The sequence below is a fragment of the Lithobates pipiens genome, unplaced genomic scaffold (assembly GCF_037356315.1).
Source record: "Lithobates pipiens isolate NorthernLeopardFrog02 unplaced genomic scaffold, aLitPip1_a1.2 Scaffold_8, whole genome shotgun sequence".
Lineage (NCBI taxonomy): Eukaryota > Metazoa > Chordata > Amphibia > Anura > Ranidae > Lithobates > Lithobates pipiens.
The window spans coordinates 208,536,093-208,554,198 of record NW_027507903.1 but is presented as its reverse complement, the minus strand read 5'-3'; the positions used below and the strand labels follow the sequence as shown (position 1 = coordinate 208,554,198).

Genomic DNA, 18,106 nt, shown 5'->3' with positions numbered 1-18,106 from the left:
TTTGATACATGTTTGTTGCTCGTGGATTGATCATATTAACATATGGACTATTTTTTGATCACTTAATTATTTAGAATACTCCTTTTGTATAATTACGTTTTTTATTTATAATAACTTGCATTATTCGTTTATTACCCAGCTCTGCACTTTTTGTCTATTTATCTCGCTGATTTATGCATTTCCTCCTATTCTGCTTCCACGACTGCTTTGCAGGAACAAGCAGGAAGGGAGATCAGTGATTCTTGTGGCCCAGAAGATCTTGGTATGCAGAGATCATAAGGATTGGCGGTAGGGGACCTATGGAGCCTACCACCACAACCAGACTTTCTCTTGCAAGGTCCAGTATTCCATCCTACCTTTTTATAAACGCTAAATTTAACGGTTTGGCTGTTGAATTCCACATTCTGAAGAAGTGTGGGCTGTCAGGTCCAGTGGTATTTACCTTGATTAATGCAGGGAGGGGTCTTTGAGAATCATAGATTGGAGTCTAGAAAGCATATGTCTCCTGGTGTGAATCCAGCGGTTGGCACCCCAGGAAGTATTTCATAGGTAGAATCCTTGACTTTCTATAGATGGGGTTAGAAATGAAGCTGGCCTTGCGTACTATCAAAGGCCAGGTTTCAGCCTTGTCGGTATTATTTCAACAACCATTTCCTTCGCATTCTTTGGTTTGTAGCTTATTCAGGGGGTAACACGGCTTAATACTACAATTAAGTCACCCCTGAACTCTTGGGACTTGGATTTAGTTCTGTTGGCATTGCTGAAACAGCCTTTTTGAGCCAATACAGCATATTCCCTTGGTCCTTTTGACAAGGAAACTAATTTTCTGGTAGCCATATCAAGAAGAAGCAAGAAGGTTATCGGAGTTGACTGCTCTTTCTTGTAAGAGACATATTTGATTATTCACAAGGATAAGGTAGTATTGCGTCCTTATCCTAACCTTCTATTGAAGGTAGTGTCTAGTTTTATCTGAACTAAGCTATTTTTCTACCCTCATTTTTTCCTTTTTTATAGAAGGAAAATGACTACATTCTCTTGATGTGGTGAGAGCACTCAAGGTCTACTTGAACGCGATTGCTCAGATTAAAAAAACCTAACGTTTTGTTGTGTTGCCTGAAGGTCCTAGAAAAAAGGACAGGCAGCATCGAAATCTACTATTTCTAAATGGATTCAGCATGTAACTGTTCAGGCTTATGGTTTAAAGAGGAGGATTTCACCCTCTCAATTCAAAAGCGCTCTCCACTAGGACTGTTAGTGCTTCGTGGGAGTGCATCACCAAGCTTCCATGGTTCAAATCTGCAAGTCCTCAACTTTGTCTATCAGGTGAATGTAAAAAGGTATTAGGGTATCACCTTTTAGGCGTGGTGTGCTGTAGACAGCAGTATTAACTCCTCTGGTCTTATGTTGCCCTAATTCTGTTGTCTACCTCCCCTCAGTTGGCATTGCTCTGGGACATCCCACATAGTAATTACTATGGTTCTGTGTCCCGCGATGTACCATTTAAATAAATAGGATTTTTATAACGGATTTTATCTGTAAAATCCTTTTCTTGGCGTACATCACGGGACACATAGGTCCCTCATCTTTCTAGTATACACGTGTATTGCTTTGCTACAAAACTGAGGTATTCCCAATAGTGGGAGGGGTTATCTAGGGAGTGGACTTCCTTTCTTAGGGTGTGCCAGTGTCCATCACCTGAAGGTGGTCTATAACCGACATAACTTCTAACTTCTACTTCTATGTCCTGTGATGTACTTCAAAGAAAATGATTTTACAGGGAAACTGTTATAAAAATATTATTTGGCTGTTCACCAAAAGTTCTGCTTTAAAAGTACCAAAGTGTGTTGGTTAGAATGACTGACTTTTTTTTTTTTTTTGTCTTGTGTTTTAGGTACGTGTAGCAGCAAAGTTCATCATCCATTCGCCTCCTGGGGAATTCAACGAAGTATTTAATGGTGAGTAGTCCAGTTAAAACCCAACTTTTATCACCTTTTAGCTTCATCCTGCATATCCAAATGCCAGGCAGTTCTGAGCAGGAAAAGTTCTGCGCTTATATCACTGGTAATTGAGGAGCTGTCCAGTGGGCCTAATGTGCAGTGATTTGTGAAAAAGGGGGGGAAAAAAAGCTTATGACCATCTACAACCATGTAAAAGAGGGGGGGGGGGGTAGGTGTAAGTACACCACATGTAACTACTAGTGCCTACAGATGAAGTTGATATAATTGAACTAATGTGTTGGCTAAGTGTGTCCTCAAACCGGAAGCCATCGCATTTATGAATGAAGTTGTACGGGGCACTTTTCTTTTTGTTCCATTCTGCATGTCCGGCTGGATGGGAGTGTGCTAGAACACCATTTATTGGAAAGGATGGCAAGAGCACACTACAACTCTCCATGCCCTGGTGACTTGATAATTACACATTCTCCTCTACATTCAGTAAATTACTTCAAAAGGGCCTTAGCAGGTACTCACCCAGGACAAAAGCATCATTCCCCCCACAAAGACATAAGGTAGAGCAGGACACGTTCCCAGTAGTGGACAGTTCTCTGGCAGGCCCAATTTGTTGCAGCAGCTGTGCCAAAGAAAACCCCGTAGTCAGAGCAGCTTCCATAGGTAGGAACCTATATCAATATAACAAACTTATTGGCATCTGCCACTAAAAACACAAATGGGGAAATGTTTTTTTTATAATTGTAAAAACTGCTGCAGCTAGCTACTGGGCTTAATTATGCGTATGTTTTTCACATCTATTGCTCCTACCAGAACACGTAAACTATCTTGAAGACCACATCCTTCACTACTTCGCATATGACTGAGCAGGTGTCCCGGACAATATAGCTTGCTGTAGATTTGCCCCAGACTTGAAAGAGAATGGCCAGTTGCAAGGAATTAACACCAAATTTTTAACTTCTTTTGCAGTAAAAGCATTACATACTCCCACCTTCCCTTTCTTTATCAGCTTGTTCATAAGATATGAATCGTTACTGTAAACCCAACATGTAACTTGCCATAATCCTCAATCTTTAATCGCCTGTATTGTCTTCTATGACTTAAGAATGCACTCTGGAGTTCTTCCATATGTTGGTCTCTACGTGTGCTGACAGTATTAGGCTTCATGCACACGAGACGCCGGTGAAAACTCTGCTCAAAAAAAGCTGAAACGCGCATTTATAAATGCCCGTTTAGCCGCGTTTGCATGCCACGTTTAGCCGCGTTTGCGTTTGTAAAGATAACCTCATGTAGACCCTCCCAATGCTCTCAAAGCATGTTTTTTTTTTAAACTATTTCTGCCATATGGGATTTGTCCCATAATTGCATGTGATTCTGAATTACTTCAATTAATTGGTTTTGGGTTACATCGGAAGTCATTTTCAGAGATGTGTCTTCCAAGATGATCAACTTGATAATCACAATCTAAGGTGTGGACAAGCCTAGCTTGGGGGAAGGGGGGTGGTTTGTGGAAAAAAGTTTGTTTCATGAAGGATGGGTGTTCGGGTCGGGTGTCGCGTTTTGCGTCTGAAACTTGGAAATTTTTGCGTCTGACCCCAGGTTAAACGCAACGGCATAAAAACTGCAAAAAACGAGACTGTGTACATGGACACATAGGATAACATTGAATGAGTTCAGGGGCAGTTGAAAAAGGTGTCCAACTGCCTCTGAACAGGCATTTAACAGCGTCTCGGGGGTTGATGCCTTCAGGAGGAATTGGGTTGCTTATGTGGGGGCAGTTCTTGTGTGGGGCAATAGGGGGGTGGTGGAATCCATGTTGGTGGAACGCCAAAGGGAAGAACCAAGTGGGGGGGTATGTTACAGACCACCTAACCTGAAGTAAGAGGAGGATTTAGAGCTCCTTTCACAGAAATAGTGGTGAGGCAGGAAAACGTCATCATCATGGGGTCTTCAACTATCCAGATATTGACTGGGCAAAAGGGACAGCACACTCATTAAAGGCCTGCCACTACTTAACTGTCCTACAGGATAACTTCATGTTCCAATTGGTGAATTCCCAGACTACAAAGAATACATTGCTAGACCCATTACAAATGACTCGGATCTGGTTGCAGATATGGAAAAATGGGACAACTTGGAAACTAGTGATCACAGGATAATTACATTTGACATAAATCATAGGAAAAGGAAGCACGAGGCTAGTCCAAGAGCACAAACATTTCAAGAGAGAAGAGGGGGTCCCCTGAGGGTGGACTTTTAAGGCACGTAGAAGTTGTAATAGTATACAAATTATTTTATTACATAAAATGAACAAAAGGTAATTGAATATACAGTATACATTAGAAAGTACACCAACGGGTATATATACAACCAGTATTGACCCTGTCATACCCTCTCTTTTGTTTAAACATTTCAAGAGCGACAACTTTTCTAAAGTGCACTCAATACTACCAGGATTTGGTCCCATTTAATATCCGGAAGTATTGAAAACTGAGGAAAAATGAGAATGCTTTAGGAACATAATAAAGGTATCGCCGAGTGAATTCCAAAGGGCAATAAATATAGAACAAAGGTTAAACCTGAGTTGCTAAACCATATTGTAAAAAGTCCATATTAAAGAAAAATAAATTGTCTTTAAAAATATAAAGCGGAGCGGACATTGTCAGCGTTTAAATACAATAAGTGTAAGAATACAGGGTGGGTAAAGACCTGAGAAAAGCATAGCAGAGGAGAGTTAAAAAAAAAAAAAAAAAAAAAACACAACCTCAAATGTTTTATATAATGGCAATAAAAATGTTAGGTCACAGCACATTGGCCCCATAAAGGTTGTTGAGGGGAAGTTGGTTACAGATGACAAGAAGGCAGCTGTACTAAATGCTTTCGTCTCAGTTTTTAAAGGAGGGTTACAACCACTATGCTTGTATTGCTCGTAAAAAAAAAAAAAAAAAAAAAAAAAACATCACAGGATGTACTCTTGTGGCTAAGATCCCTTTCACACTGAGACAGTTTTCAGGCATTTTAGTGCTAGAAATGGCGCCTGAAAACTGCCTCCCATTCATTACAATGGGTGCTTTCACACCCGGGTGGTGCGCTTGTGGGACTTTTGGGGAAAAGTCCTGCAAGCAGCATCTTTGGGGTAGTTTGGGAGTGCTCTACACAGCGCTCCCAGAACGCCCCTGCCCATTGCAATGAATGGGCAGCACTTCTAATGCGCCGCAACATAGCAGTTAATGCCCTTTTCTCTATCGTTCATTGATGGACACAGCAGCTCTTCTTGACCTTAGGGTTGTATTGCCACTTTAGGAGAGGACTAGGCAGAAAGTGTTAAAAACAGCAACACTTGCACAGTACCACCCAGGGGGCGGTCTTATTGGCTATAACCCCTCACGCTGCTTCCAGCAGCTCGGTTTTTTTCTGCCTAGTATATTTTTTCTCTTTTCTGCATTTTTTATACCTGTGATCTTCAATCAACAGCCAGGCTGGGTGACGGGTCTGTCTGTGGAATGCATCTAGCAGTTCCTGCAGGAGGGGTAAGTATGGTTCCACCTGTCTCGGCAGGATGCAGCAGCTGGGCATTCCCTGGGAGGTCGACTAGGCGCTCTCTCACTCTCCCTTTCTTCTCTCCCTGTCCTTTCCCTCCTCCCCATGCTATGGGCCACTGTTGGACTGGGCACTTGGGGATGCGGTGCACATACCTGACCACCCCATCCCCCCCCCCCCCCGGCGGAGGTGGAGGGGCTCTGGGTACTGGCAGGGGGCTGTGCTGGGTGTTGGGGGTCCGCTCATCCTCTTCCCTGTTTTCGGGCCACAGTGGGTGTCTGTGCTGTGTGAGCCATGTGGGGAGGCCAACGCGTGCTCAGCGCCCATTTTACGAAACCCACAGTTGGTGTTTTTTTTTTTTTTTTTTTTTTTTTTTTTTTTTTGCCTTCAGACATTTTCTTGGTGCTTTCAGATGTTTTTATCTTATATTCACCAACCGACACAGCTCCTCTCTGTAACTAAATGGGTTTTTGTTAGCTCCAGTGCTCCGGGGTATACATATGACCGGGCTACTGATGTCTGGATCACGGTATACCAAGGCCAGCAGCCACCCTGTAACTGCGTAGGAGTGGGTCTGTGATGGAATGTCTCCCAGCTCTTCAGGACTGGTAAGTACGGCTCTCCCTGCTTCGGGGGGTTGAGCAGCTGGGCATTCCCTGGGAGGTCGATTTGGGGGCCACCTAACCTCCTTCTCTTCTCTCCCACATCCCTATCCCCCCCCCACCCCCCGGCTGCATGTGTCTGCTGGCGGTGTGTGTACAGGGGATCGCTGGGTCTCTCACTTGTATGGGCTCTGTGCGGCTAGCAATGGTCCTGGTTCCAGTGTGGGGGGGTCCCAAAAAGGTGCCTGTGGAGGTATTTTGCTGGTTGGAGCTCTGTTCTGTGGCTTTCTCTTGTCACCGCAATAGCGCTGTCCGGCGGACATTTTGGATGGGGGCAGAGCAGGTTCCCCTTGTGAGCTTCAGTGGCCATTTTCTGTGAGATTTTCCTATTCAGATCATTGGCGGCCATTTTTGTGAGGCCCGAGCGCTCTTTTCACCGCAGCTCTCTAGTGACAGCATGCCATGTGCTATCACACGCTGTTTCCTGTGTTCCCTGTGTATACAGGACGCTGTGCGGCCATTCCCGGAACGCTGGTGCATGCTCTGCAGATCGTTTCACTGCTCTTTTCTACTGCTGCTGCCAGCTCAGCTTCTTCACTCTGCACTTGGGTAACATCCTGGGGACTACAGGCACGGCTAGTTACCATCACAGAACGCCTCAGGGTGGTGAGTCTGGTGCTAGGAGCCCCCCCCCCCCCCCCAGCCAGCGGCAGCAGGAGGGTGGGACCTTCACTGTCCTAAGTCCCCTGCAATTGGCAGACAGGGTAGGGTCAGCATGGCTTCAGAAACTGGTGTGTTTCTTCCCCCGAAATCCAGGCTAACGCAACTGGGGTCACCTGCGGATAGCGCTGTGCCGATGGACACCCTGACAGCGGTCCTTAACTAATTTGTTGCTAAAATAGAGGCGGTGCGCAAAAAAGCCCCCCCCCCCCCCCCATCCTCTGGGGAGAGCTCTGATGTAGACTCGGGCCCTGCTGTGGCTGGTGACCCCTGCTCTGACCTATCAGACAAAGCTGATCGGGACCATTCGGACAGCTAGGATGATTCCCCGTCCGAGTCCGAGCGTGACAAGATGCTGGTTGGAACACTTATCGCAGCTGTGGGTGATACCCTGAAGATACAGGAGCCAGCGGATCCCTCTGCTGATGTATCGGTCCTCTTTGGGGTCCTGCAAGCCAGCACGTTCACCTAAGGTGTTCCCGTATTTGACTTATTTTGACAAATTTCATCTACAGGGAATGGGGTCGGCCGCAAAGGACCTTTTCGGCCCCCAAAAACATGGCGGTGCGTTGCCCTTTTGAGGAAAGCCTTCTCAAGAAATGGTCGGCTCCTTTGGTCGTGGACCCCCCAGAAGCCAGGTTAAATAAAGTAACCACGATCCCGGTAGAGGGGACTCCTGCATTCAAGGATCCCACGGACAGGAAGGCCGAGGCAGTGGCTCGCTCCTTGTTTACGGTTGTGGGGTCCGCCATACGACCAATACTGGCATCTGCACTTGTGTCACAGACACTGAGTGGGCAAAAATTTTGCACCGCGTATTGGGAGAGAAAAAGGCTTCGCCTGTCTGCGTAGAATTGGTGGACCAACTAGTGCACGGCCTCAAGTACGTTTGTGACGCACCCCTGGATTCCCTCCCTTTGTTATCCAGGGCTTCAGTGTCAGCTGTGGTGCTGCGGCACCTGATTTGGCTAAAATGCTGGTCTGCTGACCAGGCATCCAAGAAAGCCTTGACGGATCTTCCCTTCCTTGGTGACTGGCTCTTTGGGGCCTCATTAGATGACATTATTAAAAATGCCACTGGTGGTAAAAGTACCCTACTCCCACAAGCCAGGAAGCCTAAGGAGCCACGCCGCAGGCAAGGGCCCTCTTTTTCCGCTCACAAACCTCTTTTTCGTCCTACCGGGACTTCGGCGAAGCGCCCCCAGCCTGACAGGACAGACACAAGTGTCCCTGGCATCGCAAGCCTGCGACAAAAAGTGCTACCGCATAAAGGCTTGCCCTCACCCATGTCTCAGGTGGGGGGTCGCCTTTGGGAGTTTTCTGCCCGGTGGTCCTCCCGATTATCTGACCAATGGGTCTGCGATCTGATTTCCACGGGCTACAAGATAGACTTTCTCTCTTGGCCCCCAAACAGATTCTTCCCCTCCAGCATACCCATGTCCCAGATTCATCGGGAGGCCCTATTAGGGGCGGTAGGGGACTTGCTGAGTCGAGGGATGATTGTACCAGTTCCGGAATCGGAACGCTTCCAGGGATTCTACTCAAATCTGTTTGTGGTCTCCAAGAAGGAAGGGGTACGTCCGATCTTGGACCTGAAAGCCCTCAATCGCTTTGTAAAAGCAGAGGTTCAAAATGGAATCAGTTCGTTCAGTTGTCGCTGCATTCCATCAAGGTGACTCCCTGGCCATCCAGGATGCGTACCTGCACATACCCATATGTCTGCGGCATCAACGGTTTCTGCGGTTTGCTGTCGGGGAAGCCCACTACCAGTTTGTGGCTCTACCTTTTTGGTTTGGCATTAGCCCCTCCGAGTCTTTACCAAGGTATAGGCTCCAGTTTTGGCGTTGCTGCGTCAACGTGGGATCACGATCATGGAATACCTAGACTATCTCCTCCTGAGAGCATCCTCCGCCTCAGAGTTGGAGGAGGATGTTGCGATCACCATGCAGACTTTGCAAGAATTTGGGTGGCTGTTGAACCTAAAGAAGTCGGTGGTTGTACCGACCCAGTGTCTGGAGTACCTAGGCTTGCTGCTGGACTCCAGGGAAGGGAGAGTCTTTCTCCCTTCAGACAAAGTGCAGACCCTCAGAGCCATGATAAAACTACTGTGGAATCGTGAGCGGTCATCACTTCGCTTTTGCATGCGAGTCCTGGGACTCGTGGTGGCCGCGCCGTATGCCCAGTTCCATACCAGGGTCTCGCAGAAAGATTTTGTCAAAATGGGACAAATCTCCGTTGTCCTTGGATCGCTCGATCCAGGTGAGCCAGTCAGTCAGACTCCCTGCTATGGTGGCTGAGATCCCCCGGTGATTCGGTCAGGAAAGTAGTTCCTACCTCTCCAATGGACGGTGATCACAATGGATGCCAGTCTATCCGGCTGGGGTGGAGTGATGGGTGTTCAGTCGGCTCAGGGCCTCTGGCCGATGGGAGAATCCAAGTTGCCGATTAATCTGCTCGAATTGTGAGCGATCAGGCTGTGCCTCCACACATGGTCGATGAGTCTTCAAGGACGTCCGATCAGGATACAGTCAGACAATGCCACGGCTGTGGCATACATAAATCGCCAAGGGGGAACAAGAGGCTCAGCTGCTGCTCGGGAGGTCGCTCACATACTTCGATTAGCAGAGCGACACGTTTTGGCCCTGTCGGCCATTTACATCCCGGGGGTGGAAAATTGGCAGGCGGCCTATCTGAGTCAATAGATGCTGGACCCAGGAGAATGGGCAAGTTGGCAGACGCGTCAGATGCGCTGGTGGCTCCATGGGATCAGTACCAACTGATCTACACTTTTCCTCCGCTAAAACTGTTGCCACGTCTGCTTCGCAGAGTGGAAGCCGAGGGTATTCCAGTAATCCTGGTGGCCTCAGCGGCCCTGGTACGCAGACCTGGTGCATCTGGTGGCAGACGCTCCCTGGCGACTGCCGCTGCGGGAAGACCTCCTATCTCAAGGTCCAATTTTTCACCCTGCTTTACCATTGCTGGCTTTAACGGCATGGCTATTGAGAGCCAGATGCTGAGGAACCGGGGGCTGTCGGACTCGGTGATTCCAATTATGTTGAGGGTCGTGGAAATCTTCTTCACGGAAGATATACCATCATACCTGGAAGGCCTACATCTCCATGTGTGAGGAGAAAGGGTGGCATTCGCGCTCCTTTTCCGTATCCAGGATCCTGCTATTTCTTCTGCGAGGAGTAGACCAGAAATTGACGTTGAGCACCATTAAGGGTTGCTTTCTACCGAAGGTGGTCTCGGCTTTTCATATCAAATGAGGACATTGTATTACCATCGTTGTGGCCGAAGCACCCCAAAGAGGTGGCCCTTCACGCTCTCTATGTGGTTAGAGCTCTAAAAGTGTATTTGTCTGCAACGGTTTGCTTTCGGAAGTCAGACTCGCTGTTTGTTTCGGTGGCTGATCCAAAGAAGGGTATGGCGGTTTCGTCTGTCACTATTTCCAGGTGGATCAGACAGATTGTAGTACAAGCCTACGCCTTGAAGGGGCAGGTGCCCCCCTTTCCGGTCACGGCCCACTCTACAAGGGCAACCGGAACGTCTTGGGCCTTCCGACACCAAACGTCTCTCGCTCAGGTGTGTAAGGCGGCGACCTGGCCGTCTGTCCATACGTTTACCAAGTTCTACAAGGTAGACGTCGGTGCATCGGCTAATGCCTGTTTTGCCCTCGGCCGTGTAGTTGCAATTGATTTTTTTATTTATTTTTTCCTGGTTTTAAGATAAAAATGCAGCACTGTTGCATTACTTCCGCAAAAAGGTTGCGTTGTTGGGGATTTCTCCTGTTGAGAATACCCAGTTATGTGGCGGTGTGTTTTCTGTACATTGCTGTTTTTTTGTGGCTTTAGTTTCACTAGTTCCCACTTGCCATGGTGGATGAAGTTTTAATGCTGTTTTTGCCCACCCCTCGTTTGGCACTGCTTGGGGACATCCCATTTAATTAGAGAGGAGCTGTGTCGGTCGGTGAATATAAGAGAAAATAGGATTTTTGTACTCACCGTAAAATCCTTTTCTCTGTAATTCACCGACTGACACAGCACCCACCCCTCCTTTTTCTCTACATTATACTACTTGTTGACGCACTGAGGCTGCTGGGGCAGCAGGGAGGGCTGTTCGCACAGGGTCTGCCCCCTGGGCGGTACTGACAATTCTGTGTATTGTGTTCCAATTTTGCTTAGTTCTCCTAGTGGCAGGCTAACAAACCCATTTAGTTACAGAGAGGAGCTGTCGGTTGGTGAATTACAGAGAGGGATTTTACGGTGAGTCCAAAAATCCTATTTTTGCTCCGGTTGCCATTTTCTAGTAGCCTCTGTGGTTTTGCCTCTAGCACTGGGCGCTTGTTTCCTTCTAGAACAGCATGCTTCCACAAAGACCCCTCGTGGATGGCACAGGGGAGAGCGGACAGTGGCAGCAGCACAGCCCTGGGTCAGGGTGGTGAGTCCTGCGGGGGGGGGCCCTCAATCTGCAGCTAGGAGAGTGGCCTTTTATGTGCCTTGCCTTAGGTCCCTAAGTGGTGACAGGCGAGTGTGGGTCAGCATGGCGTCAGAAGCTGGTGCTTCTTCCCCAGACATCCCTGTGATTGCAACTTGTTCCCCTGCACCTGCGGTGCCTATGGATGCTCTGTTGGTTCTGGAGGCCTTTGTTGCCAGGGTGGAAGTGGCGTGCGGGCGCAAGGGGGATAAAAAAACGCCCCTCCCCCCAAAGTCTTCTGGGGAAAGCTCTGATTCTGACTCAGGCCCCGCTGTGACTGATGGCCCCTGTTCTGATGTATGGGTGGATGCGGACCAGGACCATTCGGACAGTGAGGATGACTCGGTGTCCAGGTCAGCGCAGGAAAAGGCACTTGTAGGAGCACTTATTACAGCAGTGCGAGATACCCTAAAAATGGAGGATATGGCGGGGGCATCTACAGAGGTGTCGGTCCCTTTCGGATCTCACAAGCCCGCCTGTACGCCTAAGGTGTTTCCTTACCTAACCAATTTTGATCAGTTTACTTTAGAAGGGCTGGGGAAAACCGCAGCGGCCTTTTCCCGAAATGCATGGCAGTGCATTATCCATTTCTTCAGGAATCTCTTTTCAAAAAGGGGTATCTCCTCCAATTGTTGACCCCCCCCCCCCCCGATATCCAGGTTAAATAAAGTAACCACGGTTCTGGTGGAAGGGACTCCTGCTTTCAAGGACCCTGCCGACAGAAGGGCGGAGGCGGTTGCCCGGTCCATGTTTACTGTGGTGGGGTCAGCATTGCGGCCAGTGTTAGCCATGTACCTAGTATCGCAGATGCTGACTTTAATGGGCTAAATTGTTGTACCGGGAGTTGGAGAAGCAACCGGCTTCCCCCATCTGCGTGGAGCTGGCAGACCAGTTGGTGCAGGGCCTTAAATGTGTCTGTCTGTGATGCGGGCCTTAGATACGACCCCCTTGCTCTCTAGAGCCTCAGTATCGGCAGTAGTTATTTGGCTGAAATGCTGGTCTGTGGACCAGGCATGTAAGAAAGCACTGGCGGACTTGCCTTTCCAGGGAGAGGGGCTATTTTGAGCCTCACTGGATGACATTATTAAGAATGTTACTGGGGGTAAGGAGATGGGGTGGCGTCCACGTACATATTCACTTTCCAGGATCCTGCTATTTTTGCAGCGAGGCGTGGATCAGAAACTTGCATTAAAGAGGAAGTAAACCCTGATGGGTTTACTACTGCTTTGTCTCCCTGCAAAGGTAAAGAATAGTAAGTGCATCGCATAGTAGCCCATTATGTGTCCCTTCCCTGACACAGGAGCCAGCTATGTCACTGCCGTCCCCTGTAGTACAGAGAGTCCATCTTCTTCCGGGTATCGCTGCTCCAGCCACTCACAGCACCGGAGCAACAATGACGTCACTCCCGCGCATGAGCACACGAGCCGCCAATAGCGGCATATCGCCGTTGGCAGCGTCATGCTGCTAACGGCGATAGTGCGTGGAGATAACTCAAGGAAATTAGGACTTGTTATGGAGTGAGAGGAGGAGGGGGGGTCTGAGAAAATTAAAAAGAAAAAGGGAAGAGAGATTTGATTGTTATATAGGGGTGAGATATAGTGCACATGGGGATGAGGTAACCCCGGGTTCTTGATTGATGAATGTAAGATGTTGATTACTTTTTTTTTTACTGAAAGATGCACCGTAGACAGCGGTCCCTGTCTTTTAGTAAATATCTCCTAAACCATGTAGGTTTAGGAGAGCTTTCTTGGACCTACAGGTAAGCCTTAATCTGGGCTTACCTGTAGGTCAAAGTGGTTTGTAAGGGTTTACAACCACTTTAAGCACCATTAAGGGGCAGATATCCGCTTTTGGCTTTCTTTTTTTTTTTTTATTTGGCGACTCATTCATTGGTGAGTATGTTTGTTCAGTGGGTTCGACATGTGGGCTCTCCGATCCGGCCACCGCTACCTCCATGGGATTTGAATCTGGTGCACTAGGTGATTGTCTTGCAAGTCTCCCTACTTGATCCTCCACAAGGATAAGGCGGTGCTGCGTTCGCAGCCTTCGTTTCTTCCAAAGGTTGTTTCGGCCTTTCATCTAAATGAGTACTTTGTGCTTCCATCCTTATGTCCTCTGCCGTCAAACCCTAAAGAAGTGGCTTTGCATTCCCTGGATGTGGTCCGAGCTCTGCGGGGTGTATTTGTCTATTTGCTACGGCTCCTTTTTCGGAGGTCAGACTCGCTGTTTGTATCGATGGCTGGCCCAAAGAATGGACTGGCGGTCTCACTGGCCACCATCTCTTGGTGGATCAGGCAGACTGTAGTTCAGGCTTATGCCATAAGGGGACGGGCGCCTCCCTTTCCTGTCACTGCGCATTCTACCAGGGCAATTGGTGCCTCTTGGGCTTTCTGTCATCAAGCGTCTTTCTCAGCTGTGTAAGGCGGCGACCTGGTCGTCCTTTCACATTTTTTTTTTTTTTTTACAAAAATTTTACAAGGTTGGTGCGAGTACATCTTCGGATGCTTGCTTCTGCCGCAAGGTTTTGCAGGCGGCTGTTTTTAAGGTTGCAACTCCTCCGTTGAGGAGCTCTGGTTGTTATGGGTGGAGTTTGCTGTTCCCACCCCTTGTTTCTTTTTTTTTTTTTGTAAATTTGTTTTTATTAACAGTTTTTCAACACAAACAACACATATAAACATATGGGGCCTATCCCTTCCAGACTCTGGTGTCGGCCAGAGATAGACTTATTCAATATAAAATTCTATACAGGGTACACTACACACCTGCAAGGCTAGCTGGAATGTATGGTACGGGTGCGGCGGGGTGCTGGAGGTGTACGGAAGACCGAGCTGGCTTCGATCATATATTTTGGCAGTGCCCACTGATTGGGGACTTTTGGAGGGGAGTGACGGATACCATCCAAACAGTCCTCTTGTCGTCCCAGTCCTCCCCCCCAAAGTCTGCCACCAAAGCGCTCCATGTGTCCCTACACTTTTGTACCACCCTGGGCCTACCAACGAACAGCTCTTTGTATACCGCGGATAAGGGCTTCAAAAGGTCCCCCGTCCGCAGCACCCTCTCCAGAGGAGACACACCCAACTCCAAAGCATCCGAACCAAACTGGGTGAGGAAGGCGTGTCTCAACTGAAGGTAGGGAAAAAAATACCAGTTCGGTAAATTGTATTTCGTTTTCAGTTGATCAAAAGTGTATAGCCTGGTCCCCCCCACTATGTGCACAAGTTGTTTGATGCCAACCCTGGCCCATATCACCGGGTCAGGAATCGCACCAAAATGCGGCAGCCTGGGATTAAACCAGAGAGGGGCGTCTGGCGACCAGCACCCCCCCCTGTTCTTCATCAGGACCTGCGCTCTGTCCCAAGCTCGCACCGTTACTCGCATGGAGACCGTCAGGGAGGGAGAGGCCCCCAGACCCCTATACACCAGGTAGGATAAGCTCTCATACGAGCCCATAAGGGCTGCCTCTAGTACCGTGGCAGAGTCCCCATCATCCCTCGTTAACCATCTTCTGGCGACCACCATCTGTCCAGCTATAAAATACTTAAAAAGATCCGGTAAGGCCAAGCCACCTTGACCCCAGGGCTCCTGTAAAACACGGAGACTTATCCTGGGATGCGCAGCGGCCCACAAAAACGAACTGAACAGACTGTTCACCCTTCTGAAAAAGGAGCAGGGGATCCAAACTGGCGTGTTTCGCAGATAGTATAAAAACACTGGTAAAACTTTCATTTTCAGTAGGTTAACCCTACCAATCAGGGACAGCGGCAAATGTTTCCAGGCATCCAGTTGTACCTTCACCTTAGCCAGCAATGGAAGAAGATTGAGAGACATATAATCACCCACTCTTGGGGACACCCTCACACCCAAATACCTAAACTCCTGCACCCATGCAATGGGGACCTTAGTGGTCGCCAATGCACGAGCCCCCCCGTCAATAGCCATAACGTTTGACTTCTCCCAATTGACCCGAAGCCCGGAGTATGTGGCAAAGGTGTCAAGCACCCCAAACACAGCCTCCAAGGAAGGCCCTGCGTCCCGCAGAAACAGAAGCATGTCATCCGCATACAACGCTAAGCGTTCCCTGATACCCCCTACCTCCAAAGCTCCAACCTCAGGGGACCTCCGCAAAGCTATAGCCAAGGGCTCTATTGCTAACGCAAATAAGGATGGAGACAGTGGGCACCCTTGACGCGTGCCCCTGCCCACTTCAAACTGAGAGGAGATCAAGGCACCTATTTTGATAACCGCCCGAGGGTTGCTATAAAGTAGAGAGATCCAAGTGACAAAAACCTCCCCGAAACCCATGTGCCGCAGAACTGCTAGCATATATCGCCAGTCTACAGAATCGAAGGCCTTAGCCATGTCGAGGGAAACCACCACTCTCTCGCCCGTCCTGTCATGTTCGACCTGCAGATGAGTAAACAGCCTGCGCAAATTGGTATCCGTAGACTTCTGCGGAATAAATCCCGTCTGATCTATGTCCACCAAGGTAGTGATGACTTGGAAGAGTCTGGTAGCCAAAATTTTTGTCAAGATTTTCAAATCTTGATTCAGCAATGCTATTGGCCTGTAAGACGAACATGACAGGGGATCCTTACCCGGCTTTGGCAGTAGAATAACCTGCGCCTCTAATAGGGAGTCAGGAAGACACTTGTGTTCAATACAGTAGTGAAAGAGACCCTTTAGCCGGGGTACCAAGTCCTCTAAATTTGCCCTGTACCATTCAACACAGAAACCATCGGGACCCGGAGACTTATGTGAAGGGAAGGACCTAATGGCCCTCTCAATGTCCTCCTCAGTTATAGCAGCGTCCAACATGTCCCTGTCCCCTTCAGACAGCACCGGGACACCCAGGGACGCCAACAACCCGTCCAGCTCGAGTGAGCTGTAAGCCGGGAGAGGAGCATACAGGGTTCTGTAGAATTCCACAAAAGTGTCCAAGATAGCCACAGGATCTGTGAGAATGTCCCCCCGAACGTTTTTGATGCAAGGTATGTTAGTCTGAACTCTCTGGTCCGCTACCAACATAGCAAGCAACTTGCCATTTTTGTCCCCCCGCTCAAAAAGGGATTCAGCCAGCTTTGTCCTAGACGTGTGAGCCAGCTCGGTGTAGTGGAGTGCCAAAACACGCCTCGCCTCTAGAAGTTCACCATACGTGACATCCGAATGGCTATTAGCATGTGCCAAAGCACACACCCTCTCCCTGTCCTGCAATTCCTGCTCTTTCTGATTATAGGACCTACGTGCCTGTTTAATAGCCGAGATATAGTGACCGCGCATGCAAGCTTTAAATGCATCCCACACCACGGTTGGGGCGGCAGATCCCACATTATCCTCCCAATACTTACCAAAGTGTGGCGCAACCTGAGTGGACACCACCTCCACCTCCAGCCAGCCAGGGTTGAGTCTCCAGCCCCCCCCCCCTAGAACCTGAGGTGAGACCAATATGTATTGACAGGGGCGTATGATCAGACAAACCACCCGCTAAATATGTAGCTCCGCCCACCAGCTGCAACATTGATGCATTTGCGAACGCCATATCAATCCTCGAGGAAGATCTATGCGTTTTGGATAGATGCGAGTAACCTCTAGTAGTAGGGTTCTTCCATCGCCACAATTCTGTCAGGGAAGCCGTAGCCGCCCAGGCAGAAAGGTCAGCCGATGCCACTCTAGACGCATTTGAGGAGTCCAAGGCGGCAGAGAGTATGGCATTGAAATCCCCAGCAATAAGGAGAGGGAGGTGCATGTAGGGCGCCAATCTACCCAAAATATCATACAAAATCTGAACCTGGAAAGGGGGTGGAATATAAACATTAACTAAGACCACCTTGTATGTGCCAATATCAGCAACAACAATCAGATACCTTCCCCCAGGGTCCGAGATCACACAATGTACGGTGCAGGGTACCGCCTTACTAATTAAGATTGACACTCCCCTGGAGTAAGTAGAGTACGTCGCATGTATCGCCCGTTGTACCCAGGCTCTACGTAAGGCCAGCACCCTGCTCCCGTCCAGATGCGTCTCCTGCAGGAACACCACATGAGGACTAAGCGGTTTTAAGAATTGAAACATTAAAGCTCTACGGAATTTGTCATTCAGACCTCGGACATTCCAAGAGACCACATTAAACATTTGTCCCGCCATCATCCCCCATTAAACTTGTCCAGCAAGAGACACAATATACAATTAACAGAAGGAAATACAGTTGACCATGTGTGACATACGGGTAACCAAGCATAAGAAAAATAACAGAAAAACTGACTTGGAGGGCTGCATTTACTAAAAACCCCACCCCCTAACCCCCATAAACTCCCTGCTGCAGTGTAGCAACCAAAAAAAAACAGGTACACGCAGCTTGTCCCCAAACCATGTCCTAAAACAGTCCTTGAGGGCATAACCATCATGAGGCCAAAAAGGACCTAAAGTCACACAGAAAACAGTTGACACCCCCCTAAAAAACAAAAAAAAGGGGGTGTGTCTCACCAAAATAAACTGTCATAAACACGGTGTCCGGTGTCCCGGAGCTCCCAACTCTGCTTCAGGACCCTCCCGCCTTGCTGCCACATCCGGACCACATATGCCCCCTTCAGTTCCCAGGATTTGATGTGTCCAAGAAAGCCAACGAATACTGAAGAAGGGGCACTGCACTCAACTATGTGTTCATAGAAATGTACTTGTGAGGAGAGGGCAGCCACCTTCAAAATTCCCCCCCCCCCCCACCCCCAAACCCGAGGGGGCAAACTTCCATGGCAGGGAAATTCTATGGTAGCACACGGTTAACTCAACCTCCAAGGAGCAGTCCGGCCAAAATCCTGAAGGGG

The 18,106-nt window shown here is 48.7% G+C and overlaps 1 protein-coding gene across 1 annotated transcript in view; it reads left to right on the top strand.

Annotated features, from left to right (window-relative positions):
• The window catches only part of LOC143960254 (F-actin-capping protein subunit alpha-2-like), a 66,444-nt gene that overhangs the window by 27,187 nt on the left and 21,151 nt on the right, over nucleotides 1-18,106 (top strand). Inside the window, exon 2 of the mRNA XM_077468638.1 lies at nucleotides 1,892-1,955. Coding sequence (XP_077324764.1) covers nucleotides 1,892-1,955 — 64 coding nt within the window. The remainder of the gene's footprint in view (nucleotides 1-1,891; nucleotides 1,956-18,106) is intronic.